Raw genomic sequence first — 17,600 nt, forward strand, 5'->3', positions numbered from 1 at the left:
TTACACCATCAAAACTTTTAAATAAAGGTTTAAATGTAATACCGTCATTAGCTTCAATATACGTAGAGGAAATACGTTGAAAACCACGCAATTAATGATATTTTTTTGTATTTAATGTAAAAACACATGCATATATAAATATAATTTTATACAACTTCCACGGGCATACGGGTATTCTAGCAGAGGCACTCCTGCTGCGTTATTATCTATTAAATCCCAGTAACAAAAGGTAATAGATAGGAAATGAGTTGTTAATAGCCAAAGTGAGGGTCTACTGCTGAAGTCATCGCTGAATTTTAACACAGCGATGTCCTACGAAATTCATACCTGAACAACTCGCTTACCAGTGGATATTAACCAGTCAATTATATGATTACCAACTCACATACTTGGGGAAATGAATTGATCAGCTCTTCAGATTACCGACACAAATACTTTGATTTAAATACTTTTGTTCAAAATAACAACAACGATTTTAAAACGAAATTTGTTTCTTCTCTCACCCGGCAACCTATTACCAACTCACTTACCTTTTTCAGTTCTGAATTCTTTTGCTACTGGGATGCTATTAGTTGTTGCAAATGTAGATGTGTGCGTGGTTTTGTGGTCTGCATATGACGTTGTGCATTATTCAAACTCAGCAAACTCACACAAACACCCGATCGATACAATTATATTTATTCACACATAAAGATGTTAAGGTATTTGTATGCATAGCCAGCGAGTGCCCATGGGACAAAAACACAATGCAATTGAAAATCACCTTGAAAATGGCAGCTGACCATCAGCTCAGGCGCTAAAAAATGATTGAATGATATGAGGGTGTGCAAGTGTGAGTGCATATGAGTGGTTGTTTGAGTGTTAGTAATACTAAAGCTGCTGGTCAGCTTAAAACCTGCATATCTACTATACATACATATGTATTTCTTGATATATTACATATGTACTTACATATTAATATACATAGCTTTGTCCTGTCTAGGCTTTGTTGGCCTTCCATGCTGCTGAAACACATTTAATTGCTTATATGCTGAACTTTAATGCATCAACGAGCCGCTTGTGTTGTATACTTTGTATTGCCGCATCCTTCACTACATACACATGCAATACATACACACATCTAAATATTTACTTGTATGTGGCCACGTGTATTGCTTTATAAAAAATCTGTTTTCATTTACCACACTTTATTAAATCATTTGTAGCTGCTGCCGACTTCTGGTGTATACAAAATATTGTTACGAATATTAGCAAAACTAAGGGGTGCTGCTATCTCTAAGCCGATGCTAAGCAGTGATGCAAATTCACATCAATAATTCAATCATTATGTATCTTCTACATAAACGAATCGAATTTTGTAGGTCGCCATGGGCCGGCCAGTTCAATCTAACCTAACCTATATAAAAGTGCAAGGGATGTGGTGAAATACACCCTAAAGGCTTGTTTGAGCGTTCGGTGCACATCGAACAAACACACAAACTCCTTTTTACCATATTTGGCTAATTGCCACGCTTCTATTATGACGAAAATAACCATATAACTTAGCTAAGATTTGAAATGCTATATTATATTTTCAAATCGGAGCTTTCAGAGAGAAAAACAGACACGTATGCATGCATGTAAATTGCAACAGCGCATATTACTTAGCCATATACATACATATGCATAGAAGGCAACAGTGAGAGCGCATAAGAGCTCAGACTTTATTACACTTACATGTAAGCAACTGCTTAAAGCACTGAAGTTAATACTAACACATATACGCGCATATAACATGAGGACAAACGTGAATATGAGTACAGAAATGAGAAATAAGTAAGCAACTATGCGAGCAGGCTGCTCGTGAAAAGTCTAGATCAGTGGTCGTCAGCTAGTGAAATAATGATTCGTGCTCACTTCACACTCACTTCACACATATGTACGTATACGAGCAGCGGAGAAACAATGCACAAACGCATGCATATATCTTATCTGAGTTGTCACAAGAGAGGGCAATAATTTGTGCAAGTATTACTCAAATGAGAAATTATACATCTGTAGTTGTAGCTGAGAAATTTATAACTAAGTAAAATTCTGGAAGCGCCTAGAAGATGCCACGAAGAAATCACAGAGTATAAAAGCATCAGCGGTAGAGGCGCTATGGGCAAGTTTCGATTCAGACGCTATCTAGCGAGCAATAGCAGTATTATTTTGATAGTAGAGTTTCATTTAAGCTATCAGTCAGTTTGGTTATTAAGCAAGCTAGTGCATAGTATAATACTGTTTTCGCACAGAAACTTAATGATCTCATTTCACCTTCTAATGAAATCGTAAATTGTTTGCTTTCACACAGAAGTAACTGCTCGATTAGTATGAAGGATGAAATGTCAAGCGAATAAAATGACAATTCTATATGACAGACAATCATGGCGGAACGCTACAAGGTGGCAGCATGGTGACATACCTACAAACATAAAAAAAATTCCATGTACTTGTAAATTCGATGGACAAATGTCAAAATCGTACTGCGCCGGTAGTTGATGTATCAAATCAAATAAAAAAGGTTATAATCAGCTGTTCGATGCGGCCACCTTGTATCGTTCCGCCATGCAGACAATGACATTTACTTTGACAAATGACATTTTTAAGCACTGAACACACCAAAAACTTAGAAGCGGAAGGCTGCCAACAGAGTTGCATTGTGCTTTTGACTTCATTAGGCATTCGATTAGCTACTAATGAAATAATTATAGATTCGAATTTTGTAGGGAAGATTGAGCTCAATAAGCGTCTTAATGTAGAAAACTGCCTTTATTATTCAATAAGCCGTCTGTGTGAAAACAGTATAAGTGTTATTGCGAAGTACTTTAATATAGGCCATTTTTCCATTATTCAATATTGGAGTTATTTATTCAACAGTTTAGTGATACGCACTTAGCAAAAGGGCAAATAAGAGGATTTGCAAGTAAATTCGTTACAATATGTTCGTACTGGTGAAGCGGCAGTCCACTACCTATAGCTTTGTTGGTTTGATTCCACATTACCCTACCGTGAAGAAAAATGTGAACGAGACGCAGAAGATTGAAACTGAGCAGCTGCAGCAACGTAGTGCATTATTTATACGCAACTTTGATGTCAGATTTTTTTATTACCACATTTCCGGCATTGCAATTTGCCATTCATCTGTGGGTATGATAAAATTTACTAACTACAAATGTTTGCCCACAGTCCTCGCTCAAGCTAGACAAACAAGCGGACTGTCACAGGTTTTAAAATGTATAAAAGGGTGGGTCGATCTGTATGGACGAAAGTTAACCGATATCGCGCCATCGATGTTTCGATAGGATTTGGGCTCAGGAAAAAAAGTTCCAATACGCATACCCAAAAAAATAATTTTCGAGCCTGCGAAATTTAATATCTTTTGACTTTTTTTCGCCTTTGATTTTTAAGGTTTTTTTCTTGACCTACTAAAATTATTTTCATATGTACCTATACCTTGCCCGACCCATTTTATTTTTTTCAAAAAACTGTTATCGCCAACGTTTTTAGCGGAAATTTTTGGGCCGGTATATATGAAAATTTTACAATCAAAAGAAAATTTTTTTAGTAGGCCATGAAAAAAACCTTAAAAATCAAAGCCGAAAAAAAGTCAAAAAAATGAAATTTCGCAGGCTCGAAAATTAATTTTTTGGGTATGCGTAGTGGAACTTTTTTTCCGGGGCCCAAATCCTATTGAAAAATCGATGGCGCGATATCGGTTAATAAATCGACCCAATCTAATGAATAACTAACTCTGTTTGCTTTTTTTTGCTTGGATATTTCTTCATATTAGTTTCCATTGCTTTGAATGCTTTTCTCAAATTCTGCTCAGAATTTGTTTCCTCGTTATGAATAAGATATGTCATTACTCCCGTAGACTCCAGTAGGACTGAGTAAAAGTGACTGCAAATTATTTGTTATGTTCTTGGCGCAAGGGTGCTCAAATGGCGGACGAGGCGATACACAGATGGTTCCGAAGTAGTGGGAGGAGTAGGGTCTGCTGTATACTGTGGAGATTCGGAAACAAACAGATCCTGCAACTTGCCAGATCACTGTAGCGTTTTTCAAGCGGAAATATTAGCCGTATTCAAAGCATACTAGAAAAGAATAGCTTAAACTGCATCCGTGTTAACTTTTATATTGACATCCAAGCAGTAATTAAGGTAATAAACTCGCAAGGCACAGCATCCAAAAGTATGTTAGAGTGTAAGCAACCCCTGGAAAGAATAGGGACGTGGAAAATCATAAATCTATATTGGGTCCCAGGGCATATGGGAAAGATGGGAATGAAAAAGCGGATGAAGTAGCTAAAAAGAGCTCATCCCTTGAAGCTTGCTCACTAGGCGTTCCAATTAGATTGGGTGAGATAAGAGAAGGCGAGAAGTGGACATGATCGACCAAGCGGGAAAGGCGTGGGCCCAAGCGCGGGGCTGTAAAGTGTCGAAGATCATGTGTAAGTCTTACAACCTTTGACTAACAAAGTTGCTTCTATCATTAAAAAGGGAGGACTGTATACTCATGATGGATATTCTGACTGGACAACACCTTCTGGCGACACATGCCTTTAAATTAGGCTTGGTCAGTAATATCAGATGTGGGAAGTGCTGGTTGGGGGAGGAAACGATCGAGCACGTTATGTGCTCTTTCCCTGCGCTTGCCAGGCTAAGACTCCAGCTTTATGGGGGTGATATAGCTGTCAGATCTAGAAACAGCAAGTGGCTTAAGTCCTAGGAAGCTTCTAGTATTCGCCAAGAGGATGGAGTTATTTTATAAAATAGGTTTTTGATAGGGGTTTTCAGTTTGGTAGTTAAATAAACTTCTGGTAACACTACGGACTCATTCCGTCTATGTGAGGTCGCCATAGGCCGGCCAGTTCAATCTAACCTAACCTATATAAAAGTGCAAGGGATGTGGTGAAATACACCCTAAAGGCTTGTTTGAGCGTTCGGTGCACATCGAACAAACACACAAACTGCTTTTTACCATATTTGGCTAATTGCCACGCTTCTATTATGACGAAAATAACCATATAACTTATCTAAGATTTGAAATGCAATATCATATTTTCAAATCGGAGCTTTCAGAGAGAAAAACAGACACGTATGCATGCATGTGCATTGCAATAAACAGCGCATATTACTTAGCCATATACATACATACATATGCATAGAAGTGAGAGCGCATAAGAGCTCAGACTTGATTACACCTACATGTAAGCAACTGCTTAAAGCACTGAAGTTAATACTAACACATATACGCGCATATAACATGAGGACGAAAGTGAATATGAGTACAGAAATGAGAAATAAGTAAGCAACTATGCGAGCAGGCTGCTCGTGAAAAGTCTAGATCAGTGGTCGTCAGCTAGTGAAATAATGATTCGTGCTTACTTCACACTCACTTCACACATATTATTATTCTCTTTCGTTTAGTAGTCGCTTATCACTATGACTTAACAACTACCACTGCGAATATTTTACACTTACCAGTACAAACACAGTTTCAATTTCGGTGACAACTGTGTTAGGCCTTAAGAGAATCCTAGAGAAATAGGCGAAGCGCAAGCTGAGGAATCATGCTTGATTAGTTGGGTCTTAGCACGCTGTTAGTGAAGTACGCGAGTAATTTGATTGTGAAGTACGACTACCAAAGTAGTGTTTTCAATAAAGAACATTTTGCTATACCTAATATTTGAGTTATTTATTCGATAGTTCAACGATTCGAACAATAACAGAAAGTGTTGTCTAATCGACAGTCCTTTAAATTCGTTACAATACGTATTTATTGGTTTTACTTTATGAGATATTTTTATTATCCTTTTGTTCATTTATAATTTATGCTGTTTAGCCAAACAAATTTAAGTTGCTTTGTAAACGCAGTGATAATTATTAGTAAATTTTCACTCACTCCACTTCACTGATTTATCTAAAATACTTTCACTGAAAAAAAAAATATATATATAATATAAATATAGAGAGATTTATTCTTTTGTACGTGCGTATTCCACTAACTTCAGTACTTGCACTCAAATACTCATACTCAAATACTAAACTCAATTATAGCTCAACATTTTTCCTAAATTTATCATCTATTGACATTTTTGTGCCCCTACTCTTCCCTTCCACAGACCATTGTGTGCAAAGCGAAACGCTGAGGACCGAATTAACCTGTTAAAGCTTTTGCGTGAGGGCGCTATCTTTTGCTCTGAGGATTATCTGGAAGAGGCGGAAGCCATTGATATGGAAGTTAATCGTTATCTGGATATGGATACAACGCAACCAACAACAACAACAGTAATAACAAATACAAACACAACAACAACAACTATAACAGCAAATACAACCACAGTTAATTTAGCCGTATCGACACCCCATCAACAGAAAAAACAACAACAACACCAACAAAAATCACAACCAACTAATAAACTGAATAAGACAATCGAAAAAGTGCAAAATGTAGCGACGGCAGCGATGACAGCAGCCATAAAACGTAAAGCAACAACAATGGACACTGAAGTAACCACAGTCGATGTAGTCACCATTGTTGAGGCACATGCATCAACAGTGGCGGCGATGATAAATGCAAATACACAAAATAATAATCAACAACAAAATATGATGACAACAGCTGCGAATAATAGCAACAACAATACTAGTAGCAAAACCAACGACATATGACTACCGATTTTTAATAGCATAACAAGAAATATGGAGAGCATATGCAAGGAGAAGGGTTAAGCTAACACCTAAAGGAGTTTGTGAATGTGATTGTAGGGCGAATTATTGTTGCAGTAATTGATAGCGATTAAAAATCAATATGCAATTGTCTAAGTATATGTAATTGAAAGTTAACGTACGATTTATGCGTAAATATTATGAAAGTCATTAATTAAAATTGTTTGGTGTTCATATGTAAGCGGTCGTTTGGCCGTCGCTCTACTAGAAAAGCCAACCGAAAACTGAATAAATCAAATTTGCAAAATAATATATGCAATTTTTGCTGAAAAGTGAACCATATAATTGAATTACGAAAGATTTTATAGTCATAGAAAAGAAAGGAAAAAAAATATTAACGAGTTTTGCTAGCGAATTAGTTTTAGTGAGTTAGTTGGCGTATGGTACCGACTAATACTTTAGGTAATTCATAAAGTATATCAAATCAAAAAAAAGAGATACACTAAAGGACTCACTCAAAAAATCCACACATGCATTATAGATCATTATTGTGCACTCAATGACATATAACTCCTCGTATATGTATATGTGTTGCACTCAAAAAGTACACACTGAGAAATACCGTGAATATGTTTTATTATACCTTTCATGAACATGAAATGGTATATTAACTTTGGTCCGATGTTTGTAACGTTGAGAAATATAGAAGATAGACTCACCATTAAGTGTACCGAATTGATGAGGGCGACGAACTGAGTTGATATAGCCATGTCCGTCTATCCGTCCGTCCGTCTGTCCGTATGTCTGTTTGAACGCAAACTAGTCCCTCAAATTTTGAGATATCTCAATGAAATTTGGCACAAGGATGTATTTTTGTGTTATATTAGACATTTGTCGGATCCGATAGGATCGGACCACTATAACATATATCTCCCATACAACCGATCGTTCAGATAAGACGATTTTGGTCATTCCTGCCACAATTTAAAAAGTATAAACGTGACTCTCAGTGATATATATTCAAATATATCATAGAAGATATCCTGAAAAAATCACTTTGATCGAAGCTATATATAGTATATATCCCATACAACCGATCGTTCAGATAGAAAGATTTTTGGCAATTTCTCCCTTAATTTCCAATATAAAAATGTTAAACTTTGTGATATATATTCTAATATATCATAGAAGATTTCATGAAAAAATCATTTCGATCGGAGCTATATATAATATATATCCCATACAACCGATCGTTCAGATAGAAAGAGTTTTAGCTATTTCTCCTTTAATTTCCAATATAAAAACGTTAAACTTTCTTATATTTATTCTAAATATCAAAGAAAATTTCCTGAAAAAATCACTTTGATCGGAGCTATATGTATATAGTATATACCTATCCCATACAACCGATCGTTTAGATAGAAAGATTTTTGGCCATTTCTCCCTTAGTTTCCAATATAAAAATTTAAAACTTGGTGATATATATTCTAATATATCATAGAAGATTTCATGAAAAAATCATTTCGATCGGAGCTATATATAATACATATCCCATACAACCGATCGTTCAGATAGAAAGAGTTTTAGCTATTTCTCCTTTAATTTCCAATATAAAAACGTTAAACTTTCTGATATTTATTCTAAATATCAAAGAAAATTTCCTGAAAAAATCACTTTGATCGGAGCTATATGTACCTATCCCATACAACCGATCGTTTAGATAGAAAGATTTTTGGCCATTTCTCCCTTAGTTTCCAATATAAAAATTTGAAACTTGGTGATATATATTCTAATGTATCATAGAAGATTTCCTGTAAAAATCATTTCGATATGAGCTATATATAATATATATCCCATACAATCGATCGTTCAGATAGAAAGATTTTTAGCTATTTCTCCTTTAATTTCCAATATAAAAACGTTAAACTTTGTGATATTTTTTCTAAATATCATAGAAAATTTCCTGAAAAGATCACTTTGATCGGAGCTATCTGTATATAGTATATACCTATCCCATACAACCGATCGTTTAGATAGAAAGATTTTTGGCCATTTCTCCCTTAGTTTCCAATATAAAAATTTAAAACTTGGTGATATATATTCTAATGTATCATAGAAGATTTCCTGTAAAAATCATTTCGATAGGAGCTATATATAATATATATCCCATACAACCGATCGTTCAGATAAGGGGGTTTTTTGCCATTTATTATTTTATATTTATCTTAAAAATCGTTTAGGTATGTACATCTATATATTTCTTATCTTATACATCTGATTATTTGGAGATTAGGAACGGGATAAGATTATTGCTCAGCCCCATTTATGAAAGGTATGAAGTCTTCGGCACAGCCGAAGACAGCCCCGTCCTCACTTGTTTTTTCTTTAATTTAGTGAAGCTATTTATTTATTGAAATTACGCGGTCCGAACTCCCCTTAGTACATATTTTCCCGCCATATTGCATTGCCACGGATCTTAGAAATATTCAAGTATCTGAATAACAAGTAAACTACTTTAAATCCGTTTCTAAGATCCCAAACTTCGCTCGAATTTTCCACCTTTATCTCGACCCATGCTCTTTCCAAAGGAACTTTTTACCCACAGGCGATATTATAATAGAGCAGAGGTACCCTTAAGAGTATTGTGGAATAGTTTTCGCTTGTTACTCAAACAATCATTTGAAACTCTGTCGGCGATGAGAAGTACTGCGATAGAATTCTGTTTGGTGGATTTAAGGTAAGTTCTGTTAGCTTTCATAGCAAGATGAAGCTTTGAACGCAATTTTTATTCCTAAGAATTTTATTGTTTCGTTTTGTTTTGTTAATTTCCCAACAGGGTAGATAGTTCATGCATATTGGAACGGTCTGCCGTTATCCCTTGTCAAATTTCGTTTGGAGACAAACCGATATCGGTGTTGCGCCATCATGAGTGTCATTTTTCGTTGTCACGAAGAACGAGAACGAAAAATGACACTAATGATAGCGCGACACCGAAACCGGTTTGTCTTCAAACCAAATTTGCCAAGGGATGAAGGATATTCGTTCCAGTATGCAGCATTTTATTGTAGTAAGACTTTGACCTCTTTTAAGGATCAGCAAGAAAATATAAAATTTTCAATTTTTTTTTTGAAGTATTTTGAATAACTTAATGCGGATGTTTTTTTGCCTCCGAGAGGAGTGGTGCAGTTGCATTTTGGTCTTATCAGTCTGCAGAATATTTTTACTTTCTTGTAAAGCGTAGCAGATCCGTTTTGCTTGGATTATACCAAGATCCCTTTAATAGTGGTCATAAATTGTGCTCAAATATCCTTATTAAATCTTGCTCTCGTTGGCACAGCTTGTAGCTCGCGGAAAATAGATATCCAATTTCTTTTTATTTACTCAATCTCTACCCTATAAAAGGCGAATTCTGTTCCATCGACTCATTTGCAGCTTAAAGTGTGATATCAGATGATCTTCCTTTCAGGTACGCATGCTCTGGTTTCGAATGAAAGAGGTACGTGAAAATTATTGGCAGGAGATCTTTGTCCATTTCGTTGTTTCTTCTGCTCAACTTTGGAACGATAACCATTTCCATGTTTGTGGAATGTGATAGAGGCGTATGCAAGCTCTAGCTCCACGGATTAGAAAGCCTCTCCATTTTTATTCCTTTCTTAATTGTATGAAATTGCTCAAATTGCAAAATCTTGCCATTTCGATTTCGGAGAAAGAGCTTATGGAAAAAGTTCACTAAAAATATTACTTCGTTATAAGACATGGCGTTTTCGCTTGCTGAGGAGCAGCTCATTTTCTTAGTACTTTGTCAACTCACTTTTCAAGATCGTTCTCGTGAATCGCTCTCAACGAAGAGCAGATGTAGTTGCCCGTGCATGGAAATTGAAGCGCTTGACTATCTTTTTTCTTAGGAAGTCTTGCTGAAGGGCATTCCTTGCATGGCTGTCGATGAAACTCATTCTAAGCTTTACCTTATCATCTTTGAGGTATTTCTTTAAAATGTATGGAAGTTTTCTGGCCTTTGAGTTCTAACAAGTAATTTAGTAAGCAATCTACATATTTTTTAGAAGTTTACTCGTCCATGTTAGGCTTACCTTGACAACCACGAGCACATTTATTTCTTATTCTTCAAACTTTGGGGCCCGTTGACCTTGGTCGCCTCTTAAAATAGGCATGCCTACCGTGGGAAAACTCCAAGCTTCTTAACTCGTTGCGAAAACTAAAACGTAGCAAAGAACGATTCAACAGAGAGAATCTGTGCGAACTTTTTTTCTAGCTTTTTTTTTATTTTTGTTTTTCTTTTAAGTTGTAGTTAGGCATCGCCTAACCACTAAGGTTTTTTTTTATAATTTTTCTTTACGAAGAGCGCTCCATACTGACTATACTTTGTCTTTAACTCAAATTATCCACTCATTTTTGTTCCTCAGTCAGTTTCTTATGCTGGCGCATAAGTCGAACTGCTTTCGGTCGTCACACCCACACAATCGGGTTTTTACACATACACAACTCCATCGTGAACAGCAAGAGCAACTCCACGATCATGCTAATAGCTCAAGATTCCGATATGAGTTCGCTTTACACTTTACCTTTTATTGCCGGTGAAAGTCTCTGCATCTTATCGATGTAAGTATTTGGGACATTTTTTGACTACGACTTCCGCGTAATCCCCTGGCATGACAACCAATCCTCTGTGCAACCAATTAGCGCTGACTTCGGTGGCATCGGTAAGTCCTGCTTATAGATACGCCATCCATGCTGCTTTCGTACTCTGTCTATTCTAAGGGCGTCCTTCAAAATATCTTTTTTTCAAACATGATCAATAATGATTCCGAATTTGAAATGAAAATCGTTTTTTAAAAGTAAGCGAAGACCTGTTTATGAGTCCAATAGGTGTCATATATGACATATGAGGGGACCATCGCGAGAAGGTAAAAACATTCATTACGGACTCATAATTGTGCTCATAATGAGCGGAAGGGGTCCGAATTATGACTCTTTTTTGAATGGTTGCTGTGAAAAAAGCAGCAAATTTGATTTAGTTTCACGTAAGTATGTAGCAAAGATTCTTTAATGAAATATATATGTTAAACTGTTTATTAGCTTGATAAGTACAATACCACCAACTCCTATTATAAATGTGTACTCAACATCAATACATTCACATTGATCTGTAACGGTAAGTGTCCATATAAACTTTCAAATTCCAGACACAACACATATTTCGTTGTCAAATTCACTCAAAACATTATAAAATGAAAACTACAACGCAAAAGTTGAATCATCTACGTAAATATGTATTAAGATTGTTTTAATGTTAAATGTTCAACGTATAAAGTAAAAAAAAAAAATAAAAATATAAACAAAACGAAGAGTCAATTTATAAATGCCACTATAATTACGTAAACACGCAAATAGTTTATGTGTAATATTAGGACATAAATTTTACAATTTTACAACCTAACACAAAATAAGATCCCGCTAAAAAAACAATAAAAAAAATAAAAAATAGCACAATAAAAGTATTTACTAATATAAAATTATGTGGTCACAATGGAACAATGTAGCAATTATATTCTAAAATTACATTTAACACCCCTATTATGAACTCATACGATACACGATAAACGCTTGCAATCTGTTATACCGTATTATGAAATAAATTCTAGCGTGTGAAAGCCGATCGTTAGCGTTTATCGTTTATCGTGGTATTGCTATACGCTAACTATCGCATCAGCTGTTAAATTTTCTATGTTAGCTATCGCTGATAAATTTTTCCACGATACGTTGGGAGCTATTTAAATAAAAGTAAATATAAAATTATTATATTATCCAAAATAATCCAACTAAAGCCTCATTCCCAATACTCTGTTGCAACACCCTGGGCAAGAAACCTTAAAGTGGCACAAACCCTCAAAATATTTGGGATGGATGACCTATTTTTACGGGCGCGCAAACTGTCTTTTATTTCTGTTAAGACATACTCTGAAATCAATTTTTTTTATTAAACTTTTTTTTTACTTTTAGTATGTCAAGCACTTACAGTGTAGAGTTCATTTCAAGAATATTGGAAGCATTTCTCAATTTTCTTCTTTCAGTGTCCTCTATGCGAGTTTCGTCAATTTCTTCATTTGAGTTTATATAAAAGGTAACAGAGGTTGCATAAAACATTTTTTTATTACAGCTTTTAAAAACTTTTGCCACTTTTACGTACAAGACAAATGAATTGTTAGTATTTACATTTTGTTTTGCTATCTGTTTCGTATAGATTCACAAAAATTTGTAAACAAAATTCTGCTGTCATTCACAATAGTACATATATCGGGCGTGTGGAAATCGCAATATGAATGCTGATTTTTTACGCAAGCGTTAATCGTCTATCGTATGAAAATTCATGCTCATACAGCAGTTGCTACAAAATTGTTTCTCATGTTCTCGTGTTCACCCTGTTACCGAAGTATACATCATTGTGAATGATAACTAAGTGTGATATCTTCTGCATAGACGCCAAAATTCCAAAGTGGTTGAATCACCTGATTTGTATTTGACTATCGCTGTCTCATTCTGTATCTCTTTCTATCACCCGCTGAAGATAGGCGCCGCCATATTGAACAACATGTCAAAACGCTAAAAAGTAGCCATATTGAACATCCTGTCAGGCATTTGACAGATAAGATATCACACTTAGTTATCATTCACAATGGTATATACATATATACTGCGAGTGTCAGCCCCACACGAAAATATGTAATGCATCGATTTTGCTTCATTATTTTATTCCAAATTAAGTAAGCATCCAATCAACAAACAGTTATCCTTTTAAAAGGTTGTAAACTGATCAAGAAATATATTATAACAGGGTGTACTATGATGGTTTACTGTTATAAAGCAAACACCCTGTGCAATAGTGACATATACGTTTTGTTCTATGAATATAATGGAAGCTATAGTAATAGTCAATGTTATTATTAACATGTTAGGATTAAGTAAGTTAGATGTCGGTAAACGAAAGTTAACGTAAAAGTAAAAGTTAAAGCAAAACGTAAAACAGGAATTCAGCAAAACCATTAAAGGAATCACGTACACACATAACATAACAAAAATTCAAAAAAAAAAAAATAATAATAATAATAAAGACAGTCAAAATATGAAGAGCATAGCTTATAAAGAAGTGAAGATAGAATTGAGAAAAATTTGGGTCGACATACCACAACCCCATATCCATAACCGTCGCCATACAAATTTTCATAGCAACTTTAACAGTTTCATGGTGCCATGAGTGAAAGAGCGAGATACCAAAGTGCACATTAGTTATATATGTTTTACCGTAACATAACGCCATAGCCTCAGCCGTAGCCGTAAACATGACCTCAAGTTAATTAAAGCCCAATGGTGTAAAATTTAATATTTTCCAGTTAGGGAAATTTTCTTTAAATTAACTTATTTTAAATAATAATGGAACTTTATTGTATATTTTTGTATTTGCTTAGGTAAACGCTAAATATGAAATAATTGTAGAAATTTAATATTTGTTATAGATTAAATAAATTTGTATTGATATCAACATTTTTTGCAATGTTAGTTTTAAAGCAAAAAATCAAATTTGAATTTATGCACGTTATAAGTGTTATTAGAAGTAATGGAAAACAAATTTGAAACAAAATTTTGTTAAAAAAAATTTTAATATTTGCTAAAGCTCGCTTAGATGGAATGAAAGAAATATTTTTAAAAACAGATTTACATTCGTTTGCAGAAAGTACACAAAATCTACGAAGATGTAGAAATCTCATGAATATTTGTTTTTATAATGCTAAGGTAAATAAATCAACGAATGTGATTGGTTTTAATAAAAATATTGTGAGAATTGAAATATTCTTTGGTCAACACTTAAATCAGTAGAAATGGAATATTTAAATTCAAAAATTTTTTTTTCACAAACCGAGAAAAATAAACTTAAAATGAAACTCTTATACTTAGCAACAAATATTAATCAATTACAGTGGTGGGCATTCAATTATAACCAAAATTTAAAATGCGATTGATTGAAAGTTTGAGTATATTTTTTTTTGTTTTAATATCTTTTACCAAAATAAAGTTCGATTTAGAAGAGGTGACAAAAAAGTCAATTTCAATTTCAATATTCAAAGAAAACATTTTTAACAGAATTTGTATAAAGTTGGAAAAGTTTGTGGTTACTTGGCTTGCTTGTTCTAATCTCAGTAAATTCGAGAGTTTTTGTTGCTTAGCAGCGAGCACGAAAGTAGCGGTGGCAAATTTAATCAAATTTTATGAATAAAATTCTTGTATAATTTTTGTTATTTCAAGAAAAAACATTTATGAATTTTATAACAGAAGTCATTTAATATAACTAAAAAAAGGAAAAAATTTCTGAAAGTTTCGAGGTTTTTACTTTAAATGAGCCTACAATGAATGTGTAGCTAAAACTGTGCAAAACAATCTCAAAAATTGTTTTCGAAAAAATTCGAGAAAATTTTACGAACATTTCGAAATTTTAATATTAAATGCATTAAAATGAATTGAGAAAATTGTAAGGGAATCTCGATATTTTAATTTTGAATGAATTTTAAATGAATTGTGTAGCTGAAAATATGTCAATTAATCTCAAAAACTGTCTCAAAAAAATTCGAAAATTTGAGAAAATTTCGAGCTTTCAATTATGAATGAATTTAGAATTAATTGTGTAACCGAAATCATGCATACCAATTTCAAAAGCGCTTTCGCTAAAATTCGAGAAAGTTTTAAGAGAATATCAGTCTTTTGATTCTGGATGAATTTAGAATGAATTGTGTAGCTGAAACTATGCATACCAATTTTAAAAACGTTTTCCAAAAATTCGAAGATTCGAGAAAATTTTAAGAGAATCTAAAATTTTTAGTTTTGAACAAATTTAGAATGAATTGTGTAACTGAAACTGTGCCTATTGATTTCAGATTCTTTAAAAAAATTCTTCGAAGATTCGAGAAAGTTTTAAGAGAATCTCGAAATTTTAATTTTAAATGAATTTTGAATGAATTATGTTACTGAAACTATGCCAACCAATCTCAAAATCGTTTTCACAAACATTTGAAGATTCAAGAAAATTTTAGGAAAATTTCGGCATTTAATTTTGAGTGAATTGTGTAACTGGAACCATGCATATCAATTTCAAAAACTTTTTCGAAAAGTTGGAAGATTCGAACAAATTTTACGATAATTTCGAAATTTGATTTTTTTTTTAGTATATTATCAGTTTTGTCCAACAAAGTACACGTTGTAGGTGTCTCAAAATTTGCATTAATTGTTGAGGATTTTTTTCCAAAGTATGTTGCAGCATAATTTCCATACAAAAAACAAAAGGATATGCGCTCTTCGTCACATGAAAATATAATACGCTCTTCGGAAAATATATTTTGCCAAAAGTCAATACGAATTTGGAGAGACCTATAACTTTTATTTTTTGAGAATGCGAATGCAAGTGAGCGATGATCAGGGAGAATATGGCACTATCTTACTTCTATCATGTATCGGAAATGTGCGACTGCCTGGTACATATCGGCTAGCTCTCTGTCATAAGTATTTATATTGAGGTGACGTCAGCTTTTTTAAATGAAAGGCCCGAGGTCGAAACGTTCACAACTTGGTGTAATGCGGCACTGACTGCGAAGTCTGAAGCGTCGACTTGCAGAGGCAATTTGTGAGCTCTCTTTTGTAGCTTTGGAATGCGCACTCGACATCAGCTATCCATTCAATAAGCGTGCCATCGTTCTCCTAATTTCCTGAAATAAGCGTTTGCAAATGTTTTTTGATAATCGACGGCAAGTGGCTAGCATGGGCATTCAACTCTTCAAGTGCATGGTCACTACTGGCTTATCATACAATGCAATAATATTTTTTTTGGCAATGGTTTCCTTGGGGATCCCTGCTTTCCAAATTTGCATTTCGAACAGTTACTATCGATATTGGTCCATTAATTCGGACGCAACAACAATGTCGTCAATATATGGGAAAATAAAATGGAGACCTCGTAGGACCTTGTCTATCAGCGTTGCACAAACCGAAGGTCAAGAATTGAAAGTCGTTTTGGCCGTAAGGTATTGTAATTGCAGTTGTGGCGGTCTCATCGGGATGGATGAACACTTAGTGGTTTAATTTTGAAAATATTTTCTTACCGTGCAAGGGTGTTGTGAAATCCTCAGATAAAGCAGTGGACAACAATCCGGAAATGTGTTTGCGTTGAGCGCCCTATAATCACCACATGATCTTCATGTTCCATCGCTCTTGTCTTACCATATGAAGGGGCTTGACCAGTTACTGCTTGATGGGCCACACATTTCTGTTTTAAATAAATAAGCACATTCTGCTCATGCAGCTTTCAATCTCTCGGGCAAATATTAAATTAACTAAAAGCATATGCAATTTCAAATTGATTATCTTAGAACTGAAAAACAACAACAACAACAAAAAATATACAACAAAAAGTCCTCCAAATAAGCACGTATCCTCGAACGCCCATCACCCAATATAGAAAACTACACTATTAAATACACACGCAGTTCTCCATGTAGCAGCAAGACAATTTTGAAATTTCAATTACCATCCAATTGAATAATGTATTAGAAAACAAGTAATAATACAATAAAAAAAAATAGAAAAAATAAAAGTAAATTGAACTAAACACGAATTTTAGTAAATGACTTTGTTCAAATCCTTTGAGGATTATACAAACTAATTGAAAACAAAAACAATTACTTTATGATAATAACTATGCGTAAAAAAAGCACTAAAATTAATTACGTTTAAATTTTAATTAATTAAATATGTTGAAAAAATTCAAAAAGAAATAATTCAACAGGAGAGAGATCACACACAAAGCATTAATTAAATTTAAAGTTGAAATCCTAAAAAGATAGCAACACA

General features: G+C 34.2%; 1 protein-coding gene across 1 annotated transcript in view; it reads left to right on the forward strand.

Annotated features, from left to right (window-relative positions):
• LOC137243592 (DNA fragmentation factor subunit alpha-like) overlaps nt 1–7,002 on the forward strand; it is a 195,973-nt gene extending 188,971 nt beyond the window's left edge. The window contains exon 4 of the mRNA XM_067771438.1: nt 6,146–7,002. Coding sequence (XP_067627539.1) covers nt 6,146–6,695 — 550 coding nt within the window. The 3' untranslated portion in view covers nt 6,696–7,002. The remainder of the gene's footprint in view (nt 1–6,145) is intronic.
• The last annotated feature ends 10,598 nt before the right edge of the window (nt 7,003–17,600 follow it).

The sequence above is a fragment of the Eurosta solidaginis genome, chromosome 3, assembly GCF_040869045.1.
Source record: "Eurosta solidaginis isolate ZX-2024a chromosome 3, ASM4086904v1, whole genome shotgun sequence".
Taxonomy (NCBI): domain Eukaryota; kingdom Metazoa; phylum Arthropoda; class Insecta; order Diptera; family Tephritidae; genus Eurosta; species Eurosta solidaginis.